The sequence below is a fragment of the Primulina huaijiensis genome, chromosome 12 (genome assembly GCF_012295235.1).
Source record: "Primulina huaijiensis isolate GDHJ02 chromosome 12, ASM1229523v2, whole genome shotgun sequence".
NCBI classification, from domain to species: domain Eukaryota; kingdom Viridiplantae; phylum Streptophyta; class Magnoliopsida; order Lamiales; family Gesneriaceae; genus Primulina; species Primulina huaijiensis.
In genome coordinates, this window is record NC_133317.1 from 12054188 (window position 1) to 12076814 (window position 22627).

A 22627-nucleotide genomic window follows, 5' to 3' on the forward strand; every position below is an offset into this window, starting at 1 on the left:
ATTAACGGTCACCTTGGTAGCTTCCCACCAAATACGAGCCGCTTTCACCAACATAAAAACAACACAACTCACCTTATCTGTATCAGTGAACTTCAAATAATCAAAGATAGCCTCCAATGACTTGACCCATTCAAGAGCCACTAGTGGATCAGGACCACCAATAAATTCAGGAGGGTTCATTTCTCTAAACAACTCACAAGAACCATCTTCAGTGCTTTCCATTCTACCTTGACCTCTTAAGCCACTAGTGAATCAGGACCACCAATAAATTCATGAGGGTTCATTTCTCTAAACAACTCACAAGAACCATCTTCAGTGCTTTCCATTCTACCTTGACCTCTTCCATGACCATGACCCTGGGTCGGAGTTTGTATGCTCAATAACTATTGAATATGTTCGCCATGGACCTTTGCTTGTTCTTTAAATAACTTACTGAATTCATCTACAACTTTTGCAGTCTTATCAGTAGTAGGGTTCCTATCATCCCCTTCGATGCTCTTTTTTTATGAGGCATTTCCTACACAGAGGCTCACTTTAACATAACTAGGAAGCAAATATATATATCAATGACAATGAAATATAATCATTTCTCAATGTTAAAATCCATAGATGCAGGATCGAAAACATACCGGATTATCCTAGGTAGAAGAAGTCATATATAATCCGAAGAAACTTGCTCTGATACCAATTGAAACACAAACTCCCATGACACTTTAATTTAAAGAAGTAACATGTGCGGAAGCATTACATTTTAAAGGGAAAAAAAATGAAACTCGTATAAAATAAACGTTAACAAATCTTTAACTATAACTATTCATAAACCCATCATCAAAATATAACCAAAAGCTACCACAATTTTTCCCATAATTCATTTAACAAAATACATGATACTAAAAACTCCATATGTTCATTACACCAAAATAATAGTGATATGACAAAAGTTTTCCCCTTATCTATCCATATGACTTCTTCCACCTGGACAATCCTTTTCATTCTTTCTTTTCACCTGCATCACATGACATTAACTGGAATGAGATAAAACTCAGTAAGTAGAAAGCTGTAAATAACAAGTACATATACATAGGATTGGCTTGAAACATGGCTATGGCAATGGCAATGAAAACTAAATAATACCATCTTCAATGAACAATAAATATCAATGCAATAAAGATGGTATCTCGTGGCATGAATTAAAGATAAGGAATTGATAGTTCTATGACATGTGACCTGTGATAAGTATCTCTTTGATATAAATATCAAAACTGTGAGAGATACTCTTGATCATGAAATTGACCAATAACATGCATGCAATTACTCATTCCTTGGCTTTAATCATAGAAAACTTCATTGATGCAATTGAACAAACACTTGGTAGGCATAATTGATTACTAGCTCCTTGATCAATGAACTCAATGATAATCCTTGAACAATGAATATATAACAATATATATATCAAATATATGCCAATGGAAGAAGCTAATCATCAATAAACATGGCTTATATACATATATATTGTAACGTACCGTACTTTTACTATTCAAAATTTGCGGAAAAATTAAAAATTTTCTTAGATAAAAAATAAACTTTCACAAGGGAATTAAAATATCTGTTCGTCTAAAACATTCGCCACTGAGTCTCCCAAAAAAAATGACTATTTAAAACCTCATCACCCACTTCACGAAAATCAGAGTATAAAAAAAATATTCGACATGCTTAACATTTTACAGGTTAAAACATGGGCGGTCCTTGGGTCTAGCCGCCTGCTCAGTCCAAGTCGGCTCCTTGGTCTCCACCCCTAGTCTCTTCGACATACTCCACACCTGCATCGATAAAGTCTAGTGAGTCTAAAGACTCAACAAGTATAAACTGGAAATAACAAGTAGTACGTAATTTTGCGAACATACTTGCATCTTACATACATGAGCATACTTATCATAATATCATAGCATAGACGTGCCATAATCATAAAAACTTTTGTGAACATACTTGCATCTTACATACATGAGCATACTTATCATAATTTTGCGTAGAGGCATGTTTCAAAGCAAGTGACCCATAACATAATCGCCTGCTCAGACTAAACCACAGTATTAGGCTGACAGGGATGAATCCACTGCCACATACATGAGATCCCCATTCATGCTTTAACGGGTGGATTGGTCCTCGTTCATGCTTTAACGCTTTCCAATCCTGATCTAAACCCGTTCATGCTTTAACGGGGTGGGTTTGTCCCCGTTCATGCTTTAACGCTTTCCAACCCCATACATAAATTAGTCACAAGACATTTAGCATACCTCAAAACTTGAAAATATTTTCTTTTTGCACGTCTAACATACTTACTTGGCGTTGTGGGATTCGTTGGATCTCGTTTGGGCCGCTGCTGCAACATACTAACATGGATTCAATACTTAACTTGCATAACTTAGACGTAGGCACTCGAGCTCACCATCAAAGTGATTGAATAGCTTATGAAATTCTAGTACACTCGAAAAGAAGGAAGGGCACGGACCCCGTGCCTAGGTCCATGTAGGAGTGCGTGTAGACTCTGCAAAAATTGACACTTCGAAGAAAAACAGAGGCACGGACCCGTGTCTGGGTCCGTGTACACCTCCGTGTACCTACTGGAAAAATGACCCCCGTGTGCAACAAAGACACGGACCCCGTGTCAGGGTCCGTGTACGTGTCCGTGCAGCCTCGAAAATTTCGAAACCTGCGCGAAAATTTAACATGATGATTTTCTCTCTTACCAAACCATAAGGGCTGAGAATCGATACCTCGAGACCCCTCCTAGGACTCTAAGGTAATGACTCCAACCCATACAAGCCATTAAAGTTGCCGCCAAGCTCGAGTAACAATAACAAACGACACAACCCGAAATTTTGACACCACTTTCTTTCCTACGACTCTTAGGTCACCCTTGTGCTTAACGACACGAAAAGAGACACCAATAATAATCCCGACATCGTTCTTGACTTACTTAATCGCAACAACGATCGCCCGTCGATTCCCAACGAAGCCTGCAACAAATAACTTCAAGAACACAATTTACATAAAAGTCGCAGTTTGAGCAGTCTCACAAAAAACGTCATAACTCACTCGATTTTTATCCAAATATTATGAATTTTATATCAAATCGAAGGTATCAAAAAGTTCTACATTTCATATGTTGAAAGTTTTCTAAAAATATCGACTAAAAAGTCTCAGTAATTAAAATTACAGTGAAAAACGAATTTCTGGGATTCAATCACGTTCAAAAATCGATCTAAACATTTCCTGCTCAAACTTTGCGCATCAAACATGGATTTTCACGCATAATAAACATCACAACACGTATTATGACTAGATCGATGCAGAAATAATAGAATATACGTTCCTTTTGATATTTGAAAATACCGTAACAACGATACCGAAGCGGAGATGGCGCGAGGATTGATCCGGGACGAACGTGGCGCTATAATCTTTGAAGAAAACACACGAAAATTTGCTGGAAGATGGAGAGAGAAGGGGGCGGCTGCTTTAGACACCATGAACCCTAGTTTTCTCCCTTTAAAAAAATCTGAAATATGATGTGTAGGGTGTATTGTGTGTTTTGGTGTGTGTAAAAATGTGTAAGTATGTGTGAGTGTGTGTAACGTGTGTGTGGGTTTTTAATTAGGAGAAATCTTGCTAAATTAACTAATTAAAATGATAATAATATGTTAACCCGCACTAATTTTATAAAATTCTTCTTTTTAACAAAATAAATGCACAAGGTCGACTTTAAAAGTTTTAAAATTCTAAAATTTACCTAATAATTAAATTAGGCTTTAAAATGCTGAAACTTAATAAATTAGTTAAAATGCCCCAAACTTAACTTAAAATAAAATACCACATTTTAAATTACCAAAATCGTCACCGGTCTTTTCCCTCGATCCCGCATCAAATAATCGCCTGGACATGAAACTTGAAAAACATTTTAACGTGCATCACATAAACATGAATAATTTAAAATAATGCATTTAAATAAATCGTGCATGGCTAAAAACTCATTTTAAACTTAAATAAATAATTTAACAATTAATTAAATGCATGGGTTGTACGTGTACTGAATTTGGGCTCTACAGTTCCTCCCTCACTTATATAAATTTCGTCATCGAAATTAAATCTTACCGAACAACTCCGGTAGCGAATTCTCATATCTGCCTCGTACTCCCAAGTGGCCTCCTCGACTAATTGGTTCAGCCACCAGACTTTGACCAACTTGGTCACCTTGTTCCGAAGACTACGCTCCTGTCTGTCTAGGCTTTGGACATGTCTCTCCTCATAAGACAGGTCTGGAGCCAACTGTAACGGTTCATAGCTTAATACGTTCGAAAAGTTAGCTAGGTACTTCCTCAGCATTGAGACGTGGAACACATTGTGTACCCCGGTCAGATTCGACGGAGGGCAACACGATAAGCTAGAGTCCCAACTCTGTCAAGAATCTCGAAAGGTCCAATGAATCTCGGACTCAGCTTGCCTCTTTTCCCAAATCTCATAACACCCTTCATAGGTGCTATTTTTACAAAAACATGATCACCTACGGCAAACTCGAGAACTCTCCTCATCTCGGGTCTCTCGGTTCTCCTCCCTTGCTTCCCGATTAATCATACGTCTATGAGACATACTGTTCCAATAATTACCCGACACGTAAACCCATATGCATGAACATGATACTAATAGCATAAGATGCACGTAGTTTGGATTTAAATATTCACATGCTGAAATCATGATTCGATGCTTACTACATAACATAATTTTAAACATGAAAACTTACATACTTGAGGTGTGACTTCGTGAGCTTCTTGCAACTGGCAGTAGGCATAACCCTTTACAAGAACACCGCTCTGATACCAACTGTAACGTACCGAACTTTTACTATTCAAAATTTGCGGAAAAATTAAAAATTTTCTTAGATACAAAATAAACTTTCACAAGGAAATTAAAATATCTGTTCGTCTAAAACATTCGCCACTGAGTCTTCACGAAAATCAGAGTATAAAAAAAAAATTCGACATGCTTAACATTTTACAGTTTAAAACATGGGCGGTCCTTGGGTCTAGCCGCCTGCTCAGTCCAAGTCGGCTCCTTGGTCTCCACCCCTAGTCTCTTCGACATACTCCACACCTGCATAGATAAAGTCTAGTGAGTCTAAAGACTCAACAAGTATAAACTGGAAATAACAAGTAGTACGTAATAAAATCACATGCAACTTTAAAATAGAGCGTACATATTGGAAACGTAAATCTGAACATGAGAACGTAACGTACTGTAGCGTGATCATAATATCATAGCATAGACGTGCCATAATCATAAAAACTTTCGTGAACATACTTGCGTCTTACATACATGAGCATACTTATCATAATTTTGCGTAGAGGCATGTTTCAAAGCAAGTGACCCATAACATAATCGCCTGCTCAGACTAAACCACAGTATTGGGCTGACAGGGACGAATCCACTGCCACATACATGAGACCCCCGTTCATGCTTTAACGGGTGGATTGGTCCCCATTCAAGCTTTAACGCTTTCCAATCCTGATCTAAACCCGTTCATGCTTTAACGGGGTGGGTTGGACCCCGTTCATGCTTTAACGCTTTCCAACCCCATACATAAATTGGTCACAAGACATTTAGCATACCTCAAAACTTGAAAATATTTTCTTTTTGCACGTCGAACATACTTACATGGCGTTGTGGGTTTCTTTTGATCTCGTTTGGGGCCGCTGCTGCAACAAACTAACATGGATTCAATACTTAACCTGCATAACTTAGATGTAGGTACTCGAGCTCACCATCAAAGTGATTGAATAGCTTATGACATTCTAGTACACTCGGGACTTGACCTCGCTTAATCAACGTGCTAACCAAAGACCTCAAATCCCAAAGCAAACATTAAAATATTCCTTAAATACGAAGTACACGGACCTCGTGTCTGGGTCTGTGTCAAGGTCCGTGTAGCTACTGTAAAAGCATACTCGAAAAGAAGGAAGGGCACGGACCCCGTGCCTAGGTCCGTGTAGGGGTCCATGTAGACTCTGCAAAAATTGACACTTCGAAGAAAACAGAGGCACGGACCCCATCCGGGTCCGTGTACACCTCCGTGTACCTACTGGAAAAATGACCCCCGTGTGCAACAAAGACACGGACCCCATGTCAGGGTGCGTGTACGTGTCCGTGCAGCCTCGGAAATTTCGAAACCTGCGCGAAAACTTAACATGATGATTTTCTCTCTTACCAAACCATAAGGGCTAAGAATCGATACCTCGAGACCCCTCCTAGGACACTAAGGTAATGACTCCAACCCATACAAGCCATTAAAGTTGCCGCCAAGCTCGAGTAACAATAACAAACGACACAACCCGAAATTTCGACACCACTTTCCTTCCTACGACTCTTAGTTCACCCTTGTGATTAACGACACGAAAAGAGACACAAAAATAATCTCGACATCGTTCTTGACATACTTAACCGCAGCAGTGATCGCCCGTCGATTCCCAACGAAGCCTGCAACAAATAACTTCAAGAACACAATTTACATAAAAGTCGACATTTGAGCAGTCTCACGAAAAACACCATAACTCACTCTATTTTTATCCAAATATTACGAATTTTATATCAAATCAAAGATATCAAAAAGTTATGCATTTCGTACGTTGAAAGTTTTCTAAAAATCTCGATTGAAAAGTCTCAGTAATTCAAATTACAGTGAAAAACGAATTTCTGGGATTCAAACACGTTCAAAAATCGATCTAAACATTTCCTGCTCCAACTTTGCGCATCAAACATGGATTTTCACGCATAATAAACATCACAACACGTATTATGACGAGATCAATGCAGAAATAACATAATATACGTGTCTTTTGATATTTGAAAATACAGTAACGACGATGCCGAAGCGGAGATGGCGCGAGGATTGATCCGGGACGAACGTGGCGCTAAAATCTTTGAAGAAAACACATGAAAATTTGCTGGAAGATGGAGAGGGAAGGTGGGCGGCTGCTTTAGACACCATGAACCCTGGTTTTCTCCCTTTAAAAAAATCTGAAATAAGATGTGTATGGTGTATTGTGTGTTTTGGTGTGTGTAAAAACGTGTAAGTGTGTGTGAGTGTGTGTGGGTTTTTAATTAGGAGAAATCTTGCTAAATTAACTAATTAAAATGATAATAATAGGTTAACCCACACTAATTTTATAAAATTCTTCTTTTTAACAAAATAAATGCACAAGGTCAACTTTAAAAGTTTTAAAATTCTAAAATTCACCTAATAATTAAATTAGGCTTTAAAATGCTGAAATTTAATAAATTAGTTAAAATGCCTCAAATTTAACTTAAAATAAAATACCACATTTTAAATTGAAAAAAATCGTCACCGGTCTTTTCCCTCGATCCCGCATCGAATAATCGCCTGGACATGAAACTTGAAAAACATTTTAACGTGCATCACATAAACATGAATAATTTAAAATAATGCATTTAAATAAATCGTGCATGGCTAAAAACTCATTTTAAACTTAAATAAATAATTTAACAATTAAATAAATGCATGGGTTACACGTGTACTGAATTTGAGCTCTACATATATGTCATGTGAGCAAAAGAGGAAACTTCTACTTACAACCCAACAAGCAAGTGGTTGCTACAATGATCTCAAATGAATTCCTAACACAATATACATGCAATAAACCATTAATCATCACCAATAATCATAGGCATCAACCAAGTCAACATATATCTTCAACTTCTCAAACCCTTCTAAACTCAAAAGATAAAATCCTTACCTTGGAGCTTGGAAACTTAGTAGGATAAGCTAAGAAATATACAAAAATCCTTGAACTTAAAGTGGAGAAATGAAGGCGAGAAAACTTGAAGAGAAAGGGCTTGAACCTTTGGAAACTAATGGAAGGAGAAGAAATGAGTAGAAGTCTCTAGACACTTCAATAAATAAGTCCTTCAATCCCTAAAAAACATTTTTTTTAAACAGGCTGCTGGGCGCATATGTGTGCCATTTCCGGCGCATATGCGCTCCCCATATGCCCAAACACTAAGAACTTCAGCACCGGCACGCAACGGCGTGAGATCTAGCGCATATGCGCGCCACATTCTGCCGAAAAACTCATTTTTAGTATCCGAATTTGCAAAAGTATTCAACATGAAAGTTGTAGCCTTATAACTTTCTTGCATCTCCAATTGGCCTCATGTCATTTGAAGGGAGTAAAATGTTATGTTCATTCTTCCAACATGTGTCAGTGCAAGAACAACGATACACACGACCCACTTCGGGCCACTTTTGGCTCGTTTTCTCTAATGATTTGAACAAAACTCAAAACATGAAAGTTATAGCCTTATATCTTATCTTTCTAATGAAATTAGCCTCACATCAATTGGATCAACATACAAAACATTATGCTAAAAACCACAACTACTACCATATTTTTTCATACAGTTTCTGCACTTCCACTTCCTATTTGGCTCAAGATCAACTTTCTATTCTACTCATTCATTATCATTCAAATACATGATCAAATCATCCATAAAAACCATTACAACAAGAACTCATCGATTTCCATAATCATCATCAACTATGAAACATAACACCAAAAACAATAACCATACTTGTACCATTCCAATTAACATAACCATAATCAATAACCAGTCCACATAAACTCAATCACCAAAACCATATAAAATATCCTTCACCATACCTTACCATAACAAAATATGAATATCCAATAACCATATTCCTTAAACACCCAAACCAAATAATAACATCATAAACAATAACATGATAAAAGGTTGGGATATTACATTGGGTGTAAGGAAGAGTCCTAGCGCACAGTGGCTAGGGAAGAGACTAAGCTAGCTAGGACTCTTTCCAAGCCAACTGAAAATAGCAGCTGTGTGCAGGGGGATTGCGGCTTGTACAAGGGTCAAGGATAGGTATGACAGGTTCTAATAAGTGTCCAGAGGGTGAGGGCTCGGTGGTGGCTTGAGGGTAGGAGTCCTAGCCGAGTTCGAAGAGTCTTAGGTTTTGTTAGCTAAGGTCACGCGACTCGTGTGCATCGTGCAGGGGATTGCAGCAGGTTAGGTTGAGTACAGAGGGTCCAGTAGGGTCCATGGGAGGTCTGGTCAGGGGTTGGCTCGAGGTGGCTCGGGCTCGGCTCGAATAAAACAAGAGATGGCTCGAGGTTAACGTTAGGGTTCGAATTATTGGGTTTTAAAGCTTAGGGCTTGAACCGTGGGTTCACGGGGGTGGCTCATGGCTCACAAGGATATTTTAGGCAATGAAAAGTCCTTGATAAAAATTTGGAAATTTAATATTAAAGATTGAATTAATTCGGGAGTAAAGCGCTCTACGAATTAATAATTATGAAATTAAATCGAAAGTCATGAATTTAAGATAAATAAAAATATAAAAAATTTAATTTAAGATTAAATAACTATTTGGGATATTCTAGTGTCAACGAAAGTAAGAAAAAGTCAAAATTGATAAATTTTACGTCTATGGGTAAAACGGTCATTTTACACATAAAAATTAGTAAACGTCCTGGCAGTGCCCTGAATGCTGTAAATAATGATAATATGCTTATATTAAATGTTTATGGTATTTTATGATGAAACGTTAATGTTAAAATATATGTTGCATGTTTGGTTTAAAAGAAAATTAATTTATGCATGCTTTAATTATTATAAGTAATGAAAATACGAAAAGTTGAAGGAGGGGAAGTAATTGTGACTAATACGATGATAAGATTATTATGATGATATGTAAGGCCAAGGCTCAGTTGACTGGTGAGAGTGTCGCTGATGTCCCCGCCGCCCAATATGTGGTAATACGTAGATAGATCCATCGATCTTCAGCTAATACGAAAGTCACAATTAACGATCTGAATTTAACGAAAAGGAAAACATATATGTATATGATGAAAAAGAAAATGTTTTCGATTAAAGGAAAAATGTTAAAGTTATGCATGTTCATCAAATGTTATTTTAAGTAAAAATATTTTCACTGTTGCTTGTGAATGTATAAGTATTACTTGCTATTATGGTTATGGTTTGTGAAGTCAATAGACTCAATAGGTGTGATCGATGCATGTGAGCATGATATTGATATTGTTGAGGGACTTGATGGTTGATCTTACTGGACTGAAGGTGCACACTACCCGAGGACCAGCGCTAGTTTTTCGCATTTACATTTAAATTTATGTTAAAGATTTTTACGACTTTTATGATTGCTTTTGAGAGATTTTGAGAGGAGGTTAGAGTTAGGTTGATTTTGAAATATTGCTAAGTTAGGTTTGGTAAACGATTGACGATTTTATGTTTCGAATTATTTTCTTTTTGATTTTTAAATATAGTTAGTTGTTTTATTTTTAAAATGATGCAAAATTTATTTTAAAAAGTATACATATATGTATAGTCATTTTCGGCCGATTAATTAGAAAAAAAATTAGTATTTTTTAAGAAAAACAAATAGTGGACGTTTCAACTAAAATTTTCAAATATTGAACATTAAAATTAGACTATATAAATTTTTGTTTTAAAAAAATATAGACGATTAAAATTACAATTTCATTTTTTAAATTTATTCCAATTGGGTGAAATTGATGACACATTAATTATATGCATCAAGTAATGCCTGAAGATTGAATGTAATACAATTTTTTTTTATACATATAGTAAATTTTTGCCTGAAAAATAATAGGATTGCTCAATTCTCTTGTTCGACCAAAAGTCCATTTGTGTTAAAAAGTACTTTCTTATTCAAAATTAATAATTTGCATTTCAATTTTGTTTGTTTTCATGGGAATTGAATTTTGACAAAGAAATTTGCAAAGTTAGTTTAGTTAACTTTATGTGGCTCATAAATTAATTTTTGTAACATTATTTTTTATTTTTAAGTGATCTTTTTAACAAAATTTAGATACTATATTAAAACTAAGAGCTTTTAACTAAGTCTTTAGTATGTTACAATTACAATTTTCTCCCATTTTTTAGGTATCAACCCACACGATAGGCTTTTCTATACGGAAGGTTTCATCACAGTATACATATATTGTACGCTAAACAGCGAGAGTCACCACCCTTGCGTGCTTGAGCTAAATTTATACCACTTTCGAGAAGATGTTAAGAGTTATACTTGTTAGAGTAGTAGATGTCCTGCAAGCCAAACTGTTGGCTAAGGATTTTAGTGACTCAGTTGTAATAAACAATCTTTGTTTTAATATAATTCATTATTTCATGGTTTGTTAGTTTTTTATCTGTATACCCATGTGAACAACATAGATAAAGACCTTGATTATACTTTCATACAAATGAATCGTAATTCGATGTTGAAATTCATTTGTGAATACTGTATGATATAAATTCGTTCCTAGTCGATTCAATCGCCTAAAACATGGATAAAGATCGCTTGAGCTCGAGACTAGTATCTACTCATTTGGTCATTTAGTTTCAAACTGCTACTCGGAATTAAACACTTGAGGATTGTTTCAATTCCACAACTATGACGCTAATGTTGTCGCTGCTCCCCCGGCCGATTGCTAGCTCTGTTAGACACGCCGCCGCTTCGGAGGCACGACTCCATCCAGTTGATGAAGAGTCATCAACTTCTGAAAATTTAGGGTTCGATGCTGTTGCCCTCAATTCCCCATTCAGACACCTTCTTGCCACTTGACACGCTAACTCGTTCGAGACGACGTCCCATAATCCATCGCTTGCAAGTATCAAGAACTCGTCGAGTGCAGTTCTGTTGGCTATTTTTACTTCAGGTTCAGCTATCACATATGGTTTCAGGTACTCATCGCCTGTAGAATAGGAGATACGAAGTCAGTCTCATCGACTTGGCTATCAACTGGAAAGAAACTTGAGGCAATGAGATGCAGGGATTGATTTTATGTCTTGAAGGGTTTGGGTGTACTTACTTTTATTAGCTCTTGAAATGATATCGGACAGAAAAAAATATCATATCCTATAAATTGTCTTAAACAGCCAAAATTTGATTTTAAAGCAATAAATTTGGTTTTTATGGTAGGAGATGTGATATTTTTGGTCTATAAAATCATCTAATTTTGAATTTTAATTTATTAAGTATTCAAATTTGATTTTAATGCACTAATTTTTATTATTTTAATATAATAATGTACAAAAACTAAAATTTGAAAACTAGACAAATCAAAACCCAAATCAAACAACATTCACATACAATTAATATACTAAACATTTGAGGATTATGGGATGAAACTATTTGTGTATTAATCAAGTGATATGATGTTACCTATGGATCTTGAAGTAGCGAGAACGCCTAAGATTCGCTGGCCATTCCAATTTATGACTTTCCCTCCAGAATTTTCAATTCTTTCCAACTCATCGGGCCTATTTGGCTGCAGAACAAATATTTAAGGTAGAAATCAAAATAATTAAAGAAGAAGCATATCGTATTTCAGCGAGGGCGGAGAGCGCTCCTCGACTTAACGAATTTTATTCAAGTTCGATGGAGTAGTAGGAATATTTAAGTCTATTGTAAAGAGAATAGATCGTCTAATTTTCACAATGAAATTTTTTTTTGTATAAGTTGAATTAGAACGAAAACTCTTATCCCTCTTAAAATAAAATTGAATCGTGAGACATTCACCACATTTTTTATGACGAAAAAAACCCTTTTCAAAGGTATCGATTTTACTTTCTCATTACATCACCCCCAACCTGATACAATCCTTATTTTTACGAGACAAAAACACAGATCCAGATTGGGAGCATTGATGTTATAATTTTAATTCAAATCTCATCAGTTTAAATTCAACTCTTCAATTTTATAAAATAAGATTAAATTATTTATAGATCCTAGAAATTTTTTTGATATAATTATTAATAATTTTTAAAAAGATTCATATTATTTGCATGCAATTGTACGTGCATACGTGTACATACATATATATATATATATATATACCTTGTGATCGTCCGATAATTGTACGGCGACGCCGCCGCGAGAAATCACAGCCCTTGAATCGCCGCAGTTCGCGACGACTACCTCCTCATCCCCCACCACAGCCACCACAGCCGTCGAGCCAGTCGTCGCCACCTCCTCTCCAGCCTTATTCACCTCCTCATCCATCTTCTCGAACCCCGCCGCCATCACCTTCTCCCAATCGATAACATTATTCTTATTATCCCAGCCGCCGCTCTGTTCCTCCGCGATCTTCCCCACCAGCTTATGAAAGATCTCACCGCAGGCTTGCGCCACGCGGCACCCTCCGTGCCCGTCGTAGACTCCGAAGAAATCGTACCTCCTCCCACCTCCCCTCAGAAATCCTAATTCCGCTGCCGCTGCGTCCTCCATCTCCCTCCGCCGGCCGATAACCGACGTCAATCCAAACGCCCTGCGGTGAGTCTCATGACCCCCAGAAGAGGGAAGCGTTTCATTTTCCATCAATATCTCAGATCTCTTCTTCTTCAAACCAGCATCGTAATCAGACAGAACCGTCATACCCCCGCCGGAATCCGCCTCAACAACAGGCCTAACCCTCCGCAATCTCATCCTCTTCCTCCCCTCACCATTGAATTCAATCTCTCCGATCTTCCGATCCACGGGCGCATTCTTCGACAAAATCCCACCCTCCGCCGCCACCGATCCTTTTTTCAGATTGTCAAAAATCATCTCCGAACGTTCATTAACACACACAAAAGCGAAAAAATTGAGGAAGAATATAATGTAAGAATATAAACGCTGCATGACAGCAACGATAGATGCTTTATACAAAACATACTACTCCACATCTTCGCCACGTGGTGTGATTGAGGCGGTCTCAGACGCGACCCCAGAGGCGTAAGTTAGCAAAAATCCCGCCGACTTATGTGTACGGTTCCAATTGGCTGGGGCTGACACGTGTCCACGTGTATGGTTGAAGGACGGGACACGTGTCGGTGATGAGGGCGGAGCAGGGTCAATGACCTCGTACTCCGTGTCTCATTTTGATATTTCCAAACATTTTCTAATTGTAGAAAAATGGCCACGTATAGAGATTTTCGGATTCAAATTTTTATATCAGATGAATCTGTATACTGTTAATTTTAATGTTGGTCGACTATTTATCATTTGAGTCTCCAACTGAAAATTTTGTTCCATATATATTATTTTGGTGTCAGCTTAATCTTAATGAGCAAAAATTATAATTAATACCTTACATATGACATACGTGTATATATATATATCATTTTGATACTTTGACTATTTACTGTATTAATCTTTGTGCTTACTAATAAGGTTTCACTAACTAATAATTTAGATATTAAAAAATAATTAATTTATATATATGATTGATAATTGGTATTAAAATTTAAAATATAAATTTTGAAATGGGTTTTTTTTTTTAAGTAGATAGTTATATTTATTTTAAGAGGGATATTTTTGAATTATTTGCATCGTGAAATAGAATTCATTTTTGGAATGGTTTGTTAATTTTATTAATCTTTTATCTATCTAATAGTTTAACAATATAAAATTTGAAATCTATAAATTTATCATAGCAACATAATACTATGAGCCGAAGAAATAAGGTTCCGTAATTTTACGTGTATTATTAATTAATAACTATTGTGTTTTTCCACGCAGTACAATTAAAATAATTGTCTAAACATTTGTTATTTTAAAATTAATGATTTTTTTTATATTTCATTTATTTAAAGTGATATAGTTATCTATTAAATTTAAAAATATAAATAAATATGTTTCTCATCGATCACCGTAAAATAGATTGAATCGAAATGAAATTTGAATTCAAATTACTTGTGGATAATCCTTCAAAATATATATATATATATAAACTATTTTTAAAAAAACTTTGTAATCCAATCAAATATAGCCAGTTCACTTGCTTTTGCCCGATGCTTCCTAATAGGTATTTTATGGTGATGTTTTTTTGGCCACATAGGTTTTTATGAGTTATAGATTATCGTGTAACTGTTTTCGGAATTAATTAAAATTTGAAAATATGACCAACTTCGATCGATTAAGACATCTCAAAAATTGATGATGTAAATTAAGAATTGTATATCTTTATATAAACTGTAATTCTTACTTAATTATTAAACTTTTGTGAAGTAATTGTGGTCTAAAAAATTTAGAGATTATATTAAAATAAAAACTATATAGATTATGTTTTAAAAGATCTTATATAAAATTCAGGGAGTTTATAATAGTTACTGCGCGCACGAATAGTGATATTATCATTTAAACTTGATAAGATTATAACATAATTCTTCTTCAATATCTAATGATACTCACAGGAAATTTAGGGTCCGCTTCCAGTAAGTGTCACTAGTCCATACGCAGGTTTTGAAATTACCCTGAGCCTGAAATCACAAATAAGATCTTTAGAAGGGGGCCAGGAGGGTGTCCTGGCGTAGCCTTCCGACGCTCAAGTTAGAGACTGAGGATATATGGGTGGAGCAGCTAAGGGTGCTGCTGAAAACAATATAGTGAATGCCAAATCATACGCTCAAACCTGGTATTTATAGGAGAATACTGTTGGATCTCGGTTTTCTACGTGCCCATACGCAGCGGAAGTTTAAAATTTTTATTTTATTTTGAAAACAAAATACTTCTTTTGGACACTCGTATTGTTTTCAAGAATTAAACATGCATAGGATGTTTAAAAATTATACCTTTGTGAATTAAATCACTGGACTCCAACTAATCCGGTATAAACGGATTAGCTCTTGTTGATTCTCTACGAACTTTCTTCGATGAAATCCTCCTATCAAGTCCACGACTGGATGGTTTATTCCTCTTCCAATTTGCACTAGAAAATATGGAAGAAGTTTTGCGTAGGAGAGAAATTAATTGAGAGATGGCTCAAATTTTCCTTCAAAAAGGGTAGTGGCCGATTTTTCCTTTGAAAGTGAAAGTCTCGAAGACCTTGTGTTGTGATAGGCTAGGGTTTTTAATTAACATGTGTTATTTATAATTAAATAATAGTCTAATGACATAATTAACATTAATTGGCTTGATTTAATTAATTGGGCTAGTCCAACTAGTTTAATTAATTTAATCAAAGCCTATTAAAACTTTAATTATTTATTATGATAGACTTGTACTCTTATAAGCTCATTAAACATACACACCTTATTTAATTTATTAATTAATTAACTCAACTTTTGAGCTTAATAAATTAAATACATTATAAATTCAACATTTGAATTTATTATTTAAATTATAAATTCAACTCCTTGAATTTTTATCACTTCCAAAATGAAATATTTAATAAACCCAACATTTGAGTTTAATAAATCAAATTCTCAAATTTTATAAATTCAACTACAAAATTTAATTATCATAAATTCAACTCCTTGAATTTACTATATCATAATATAAATTCAACTTCTTGAATTTATTCTCTCACCGGGAACAAACAATCCAGTACTTGTGTGACCCTCAATGGTTCAGGCATACAGCTCGCCGTGGGTTCACAACTCTTTGTGATTCAGGACATAATCCTTTATTCGGGCTTACCCTAGTTAGCCCCATTCTTTTCATCAATACTTTGATCAAGAATGTCAGAACTTATTTCTGATTGCACCCATCGGATCATGGTAAGAGCGTCTAGTAGCATCGCCCCATGATCCCCTAAGTATCACTAATAGTGCCTGCAAGAACCAGTCGGTTATGATTAACGTACAGTACGGTCCCTTCATCTCGTATATCCCGATCGAATCTACAACCAATGGTTCATCGAGGGTTGCATATTAATTCGATAATTATGTGATAACTTTAATAGTGGCATCGCGTGTACTATTGGAGAACTCCTTCTCCAACGTACATCTCATACTCTAGCCAGAGATTCCATGCACTATTATAACATCAGATCACATAGGATATCCAATCCCGTAGGTGATCGGTGAATCCCCGACTACAATGCACTAGCTCCTATATGTGTCGCAACTGTACCCAACCTCGCCACCTGATGACCCTGGAGCCGGTAAACGAGTCAAAGCACAGCTCTAGCATATAGAGCCTCAGTGTTGCCCCGGGTCATAAAGACTAATGGTGTACAATCATAACCACGGACTTATCCTCTCGATGAATGATAACCACTTGGAAAGTCCGAGTGAGGGTTGTTCGGTATAATCATCATATGACTACCCATCTGCAAGTTTGGACATCTCTATGCCCATACCAAGAAACGCATTACACAACATCACAGATGCTAGTCTCGAGCTCAAGCGACCTTTATCCAAGTTTTAGGCGGCTGAATCGACTAGGAACGAATTTAGATCATACAGTGTTTACAAATGAGTTTCAACATCGAATTACGATTCATTTGCATTAAAGTATAATCAAGGTCTTTATCTATGTTTGATGACATGTGTATACAGATAAAGAAATAACAAACCATGAAATAATGAATTATATTAAAATAAAGATTGTTTATTACAACTGAGTCAATAAATTCCCTAGCTAACAGTTGGCTTACAGGGCATCTACTCTAACAATCTCCCACTTGCCCTAGAGCCAACTACCCATAAACTTTAATCCCATTGCTTCGCGATGCTTCTCAAACAATGGTCCTGGCAAGGGCTTTGTAAGTGGATCAGCAACATTATCTGCAGAGGAGACTCTTTCAACTGATATGTCTCCTGTTGTCACTTTTATTGTTGCACTCCCAAGAGCAGGTTGTCCACAAGTAGTATAATTCGGTGAGTCCGATATCGTATCCACAGGGAAGCTAAGATAATTACAAGTCTACTACAATGTCTTTTTGTTTTTGTTTCTTTTTAATTTTAATTGTTTGAATCTTTAATGGGTAAATTTTAATTGTTCAAATTTTAATTTAAGTAGTTGAAATTAAAAGATCCACTCTTGGTATTTTAATAAAGTTAATAAAATGGTTCCAATATATTAAATAATCATATTTATATTATGTTATAAATTATTATCTTATAAGTATATAATATATACCAAAACTTATAAATGTGGTCAAGTATTTATTGTGCTATATATATTTGTAAACACTAAATCAAGGTTCCCACTTTAAATGGTTGGTAAAACCAAACAAACATTTAAATGGTACCAATAAATTAATACTATGATATATTCATATATAATAAATCAAGGAATCCAAGTTAAATGGTTGGTAAAACCAAACTAACATTTAAATGGTTCCAAAAATTTAGTGTTATAATATATTAATATATAATAAATCAAGGCATCCATTTTAAATGGTTGGTAATACCAAACTAACATTTAAATGGTTCCAAGAATTTAGTGTAACATATAGCAACAATAAATCAAAACACCCACTTATAAGTAGGGTATAAAAATACTTAAATAAATAAATATAACATAAACAATAAATAATGATTAAATAATATAAAACATAAATTCTTACCTTTTAATAACCTTATTATCATGCCAAGAGTTTCACTTTATCATCTCAACTTTAGGAAGTTAGCTATTCATTATTCAAAGTGTAAAACTTTGAATATGAAATTAACATGCTAATTGTATTTAAATGAATAAATAAAGGTAAAATATAGAGAGAAATATTATGAACTCAAAGGTTTGTTCATAGAATGAGGGATATCTCAATACATTACAATGCACCCCCTATTTATAGCCAAATTTGGGGAGACAACCACAAATAAAATATTATTTTTTTACACATAAGTCTTCATTGGTGTTCCAAGATATTATATTATATTACACATCACTTTTAAAAATCTTCTTCTCCGAATTTGCTTCTTCACATAAAAAAAAACATGTGGATAATTGAGTTTTCTAGTTGTGGTATTTTTTTCAAACCATTTGACCAAGTAATTTGAGAGATATGGTCAAAATACTAGAGCATGGTAAAACTGCCACTCCTTTGGTAACTTTATTTGTTGCTTAATTTGATCCCAATTGTGAGAGGATTTTTATCTCATGCTTGTCAACAATATTGTAGATATTATAATCAACTTTCTACAGGTCCAAGAATCATCTTAATCCCATTTGCAACGCCAAGTTTATTCTTGTTTTATCGAACCTGTAAAAAATAGTAAAAACTTGTAATTACACAACAACTTATATTTTATACAATTTATTATAAAACATATAATATTTAAACATTTAATAAAACAAAAACTATATATTTATATTATAAAACATTTAATTAATGTACAATTTTTATGTTTATCACACCTCCCAACCAGCTTATTGCTAGTCCCTAGCAATTTAAGCGTTAATAGCAATACAAAACATATTGATTAATTTAAATAGAAATGTAATCAAAACTATCTAAGTGTTTAAATTAAATTTGAAAACTGTCAAAGTTATATCAAGATCATCATAATTATAATTTATGAAATAATTTGAGATGATCAATTCAAAGCTTATTTCAGGTAGTTAAATGTACACGGCCTTCAGAAATTCTTAGTAAGAGTCTCAACTCCATATCCTCACAGGTTAATAAATGTTTCAATTTATGGCAACGATTTCTCTCATGGAGTTGGAATACAGATAAATGCTCAGAAAAATGGTTTACAGAATGCAGACAGACAAACGAGCCAAACTAATCAAAAGATAGAAAATCCATTGATTCAAAATCTAGTTGTTCTTATTATATATTTTTTCCTGATTTTTTTTTCATAACATCATGGAATCAGACTAAGTTTATGCTTCTTGACCACATATTTATTTGATTTGTACAATAAATTTCTCTCTTTCTTTCTTTTTTTTTTATATTTCTTTTTTATGAGAGATATATATGGGTCGTAGCATATAACTTAAAAATTACATAGATCTTCAATATCTTTCTTTTTGTATTTTTATCCTTTTTTTTATAGGAAATATCATTTTTTTTTCAAAATAAGAACTCAAGATCTAAACAATAGATAGTCTCTCTCATTATCAATAAAGGCTCAAAAGCTGTTTTCTCAGTCCTCTCCACTCACTCACAAAATATGTGTGAGTTTAAAATTTTAGGCACTCTTATAAGGTATATCTTGGGCCATATACTTTAATACCTGATTTTATCACAATGGTTAATCACTCAAAAAGATTTCATAAATCATATTTTTATAATAATCAGAATACTAAAATTGACTTTTTTTTTCAAATAAAAATTTAAACATTCTTAAATAGATTAATGCATGTTCTAATTTAAATCTTTCAAACATGTAATGTATTACATTTTTGCAAAAATTACTAAGATACAAACAATAAACATGATTTTATTTTAAAATAATATATATATTTCTATTATCTTTTTTTTTAAAATTTTTTTTAAAATTTTTTTTTATAAGTTTGTTCTCCCCCCAATCAGAATATGACATTGTCCCTAATGTCAAAATAACTATTAATAAAGAGTACATAATGAAAGAGATATCACCTGGAATTTTATTGAAGATAACAAACTGAAACAAACGCAAACCAATCCACGACTTTTGAATCAATGATCCAACTTCCTTTTCTTATTGCTTGATTGCGACCAATTGATCTTTGTTATCATCGGATCAGGCTTATGAACAAAAGCTTCCAAATCATCAATTAATTGGTCGGCAGTCGAAGCACAGATGAGCATCCGTCGTGAATTTTCTGAAATGAAATTCTGTTCCACAGCTTTATCAAGAAATGTCAACAAACTGTCATAATAATTATTGATATTCAACAAGCCCACAGGTTTATTATGGATATTAAGTTGTGCCCAAGAAACAGTGTGAAAAATTTCTTCTAATGTACCAAAACCACCTGGTAGTGCGATAAAAGCATCAGAATTTTCAATCATTTTTGTGATTCTTTCATACATAGAAGAAACTTTTAATTCCTCACCAATCGTAACACCTGTAATATTTCCTTCAGCTAAAGCTGTAGGAATAATACCCAAAACCTGACTACCTCCAAGATGAGCAGATGTTGAAACAGATCCCATTAACCCAATATTACCTCCCCCATATACCAAGTGAATTTTTCTCTCAGCCAATATCTTTCCAAGATTATTCGCTGCTTCTACAAACACTTCATTTTTTCCAGGACTCGACCCACAAAATACACAAATATTTTTCAATGATTGTGCAGAGGTTCCAGCCATGTTTTTTTACTTTCTTTTTTTTTTTTCTGCGAAAATAGAGAGAAAGATGAGAGATTTTATAGGGGTAATATGTTATCAGGACAAAACTATGGGTCACAGTTGTAAACAGAATAAACAGTAAAAACAATAATGACACACATGCATGTAAACAGTAGTGTGATTGTGGCTCACAATTTTCCTCTGGTTTTACGTCCAGAAACGGCTTCAACGCCTTCTATGAGTCGAGGATATGCTTCCCATCCAATTTTCTTATAAATTGGCAAACAGGGTCTTTTTTAGTCGGATTCCCAAGACTATGACGCTCATCTTGGAATTGTTTCCATAAACGGAGAAGTTCAATATGCACATGTCCACTAGAATGCGTCTCAAGAGTCAATAAGATGTTATCTAAAGACTCCTTACTCAGCCCATTCTTAATGAAACCAATTTTATCTTCTCTGTTATTGGAAACACATCCCAAAGATCTGCATCGTTTGTCACAAGTCCATCTTGCACACTTATGACAAACCCCTAAACTTTTGGCCCTTCGTTTTTTCGCATAAGTGCTTTTTCCTAATCCAGGCAAATACCGAATGAGCAATGATTGTGGAACTTCTCCTCCTAATCGGACCTTAGCTTCTATTACAAGACGAATATCTTCTGGAATTCCTTTTTGCATTAGCAATCTCAATCTTTCACACCTTCCTGCATAAATTTTTCTTAGAACATTTTCAGAAACAGAGGGAAAATATTTACAAATTTTTGAGAGAATTTCATCCATTTTGAAAAGAAAAGAAATGTTTTTTTTTATTTTTGTATCAGCAATTATGGGAAACTGATTAAACCGACTATGAGAGTCACGGAGTACCGTTATCCGCCATTTAACCGGGAAAATAAAAAGATTAAGGAAACCTGAAATAAAAACAAACAAAATTAAATGCAACACAAAAAAAATCAAGGATCAGAAAGGGAAATAAACTCTTCTTGAAAGATTTCATTTTCCAAAAATGGTTTAAGCCTTTGTCCATTCACTTTAAAAACATCACCATTTTTAGGATTTTCAATATCCACAGCTCCATAAGTATACACATGCTTTACAACATATGGGCCTGTCCATCTTGATCGTAATTTTCCTGGGAATATGTGAAGTCGAGAATTATAAAGCAAAACTTTTTTACCAATCTCAAAAGATTTTCTAAGAATTGTTTTATCATGAAATGATTTGATTTTTGCTTTATAAATCCTTGAATTCTCATACGCGTCATTTCTGAGTTCATCAAGTTCATTAAGTTGCAATTTACGCAATTTGTTGGCATCATCCATGCTTGAATTTAAAGTTTTGATCGCCCAATAAGCTTTATGTTCCAATTCCACAGGCAAATGACAATGTTTTCCATAAACCAACCTATAGGGAGACATATTCAATGATGTTTTAAAAGCTGTTCGATATGCCCAAAGTGCATCATTAAGTCGCAGAGACCAATCTTTTCTATTTGAGTTAACAGTTTTTTCCAAAATTTGCTTTATCTCCCTATTAGCTAATTCAACTTGTCCATTTG

At 34.6% G+C, this 22627-nt stretch overlaps 1 protein-coding gene and 1 long non-coding RNA gene across 2 annotated transcripts in view; both read right to left on the bottom strand.

The window, feature by feature from the left end:
* LOC140990701 (uncharacterized) overlaps positions 1 to 22627 on the bottom strand; it is a 147398-nt gene that overhangs the window by 120562 nt on the left and 4209 nt on the right. The gene's annotated exons all lie outside the window — the stretch shown is intronic.
* On the bottom strand, positions 11334 to 13723 carry LOC140990365 (protein phosphatase 2C 51-like). The gene is made up of 3 exons (XM_073460036.1): positions 12974 to 13723; positions 12299 to 12404; positions 11334 to 11828 (listed from the first exon to the last, which is right to left on the bottom strand). Exons 1-3 carry the CDS (start codon positions 13679 to 13681, stop codon positions 11494 to 11496), a joined length of 1149 nt encoding a protein of 382 aa, XP_073316137.1. The 5' UTR covers positions 13682 to 13723; the 3' UTR covers positions 11334 to 11493.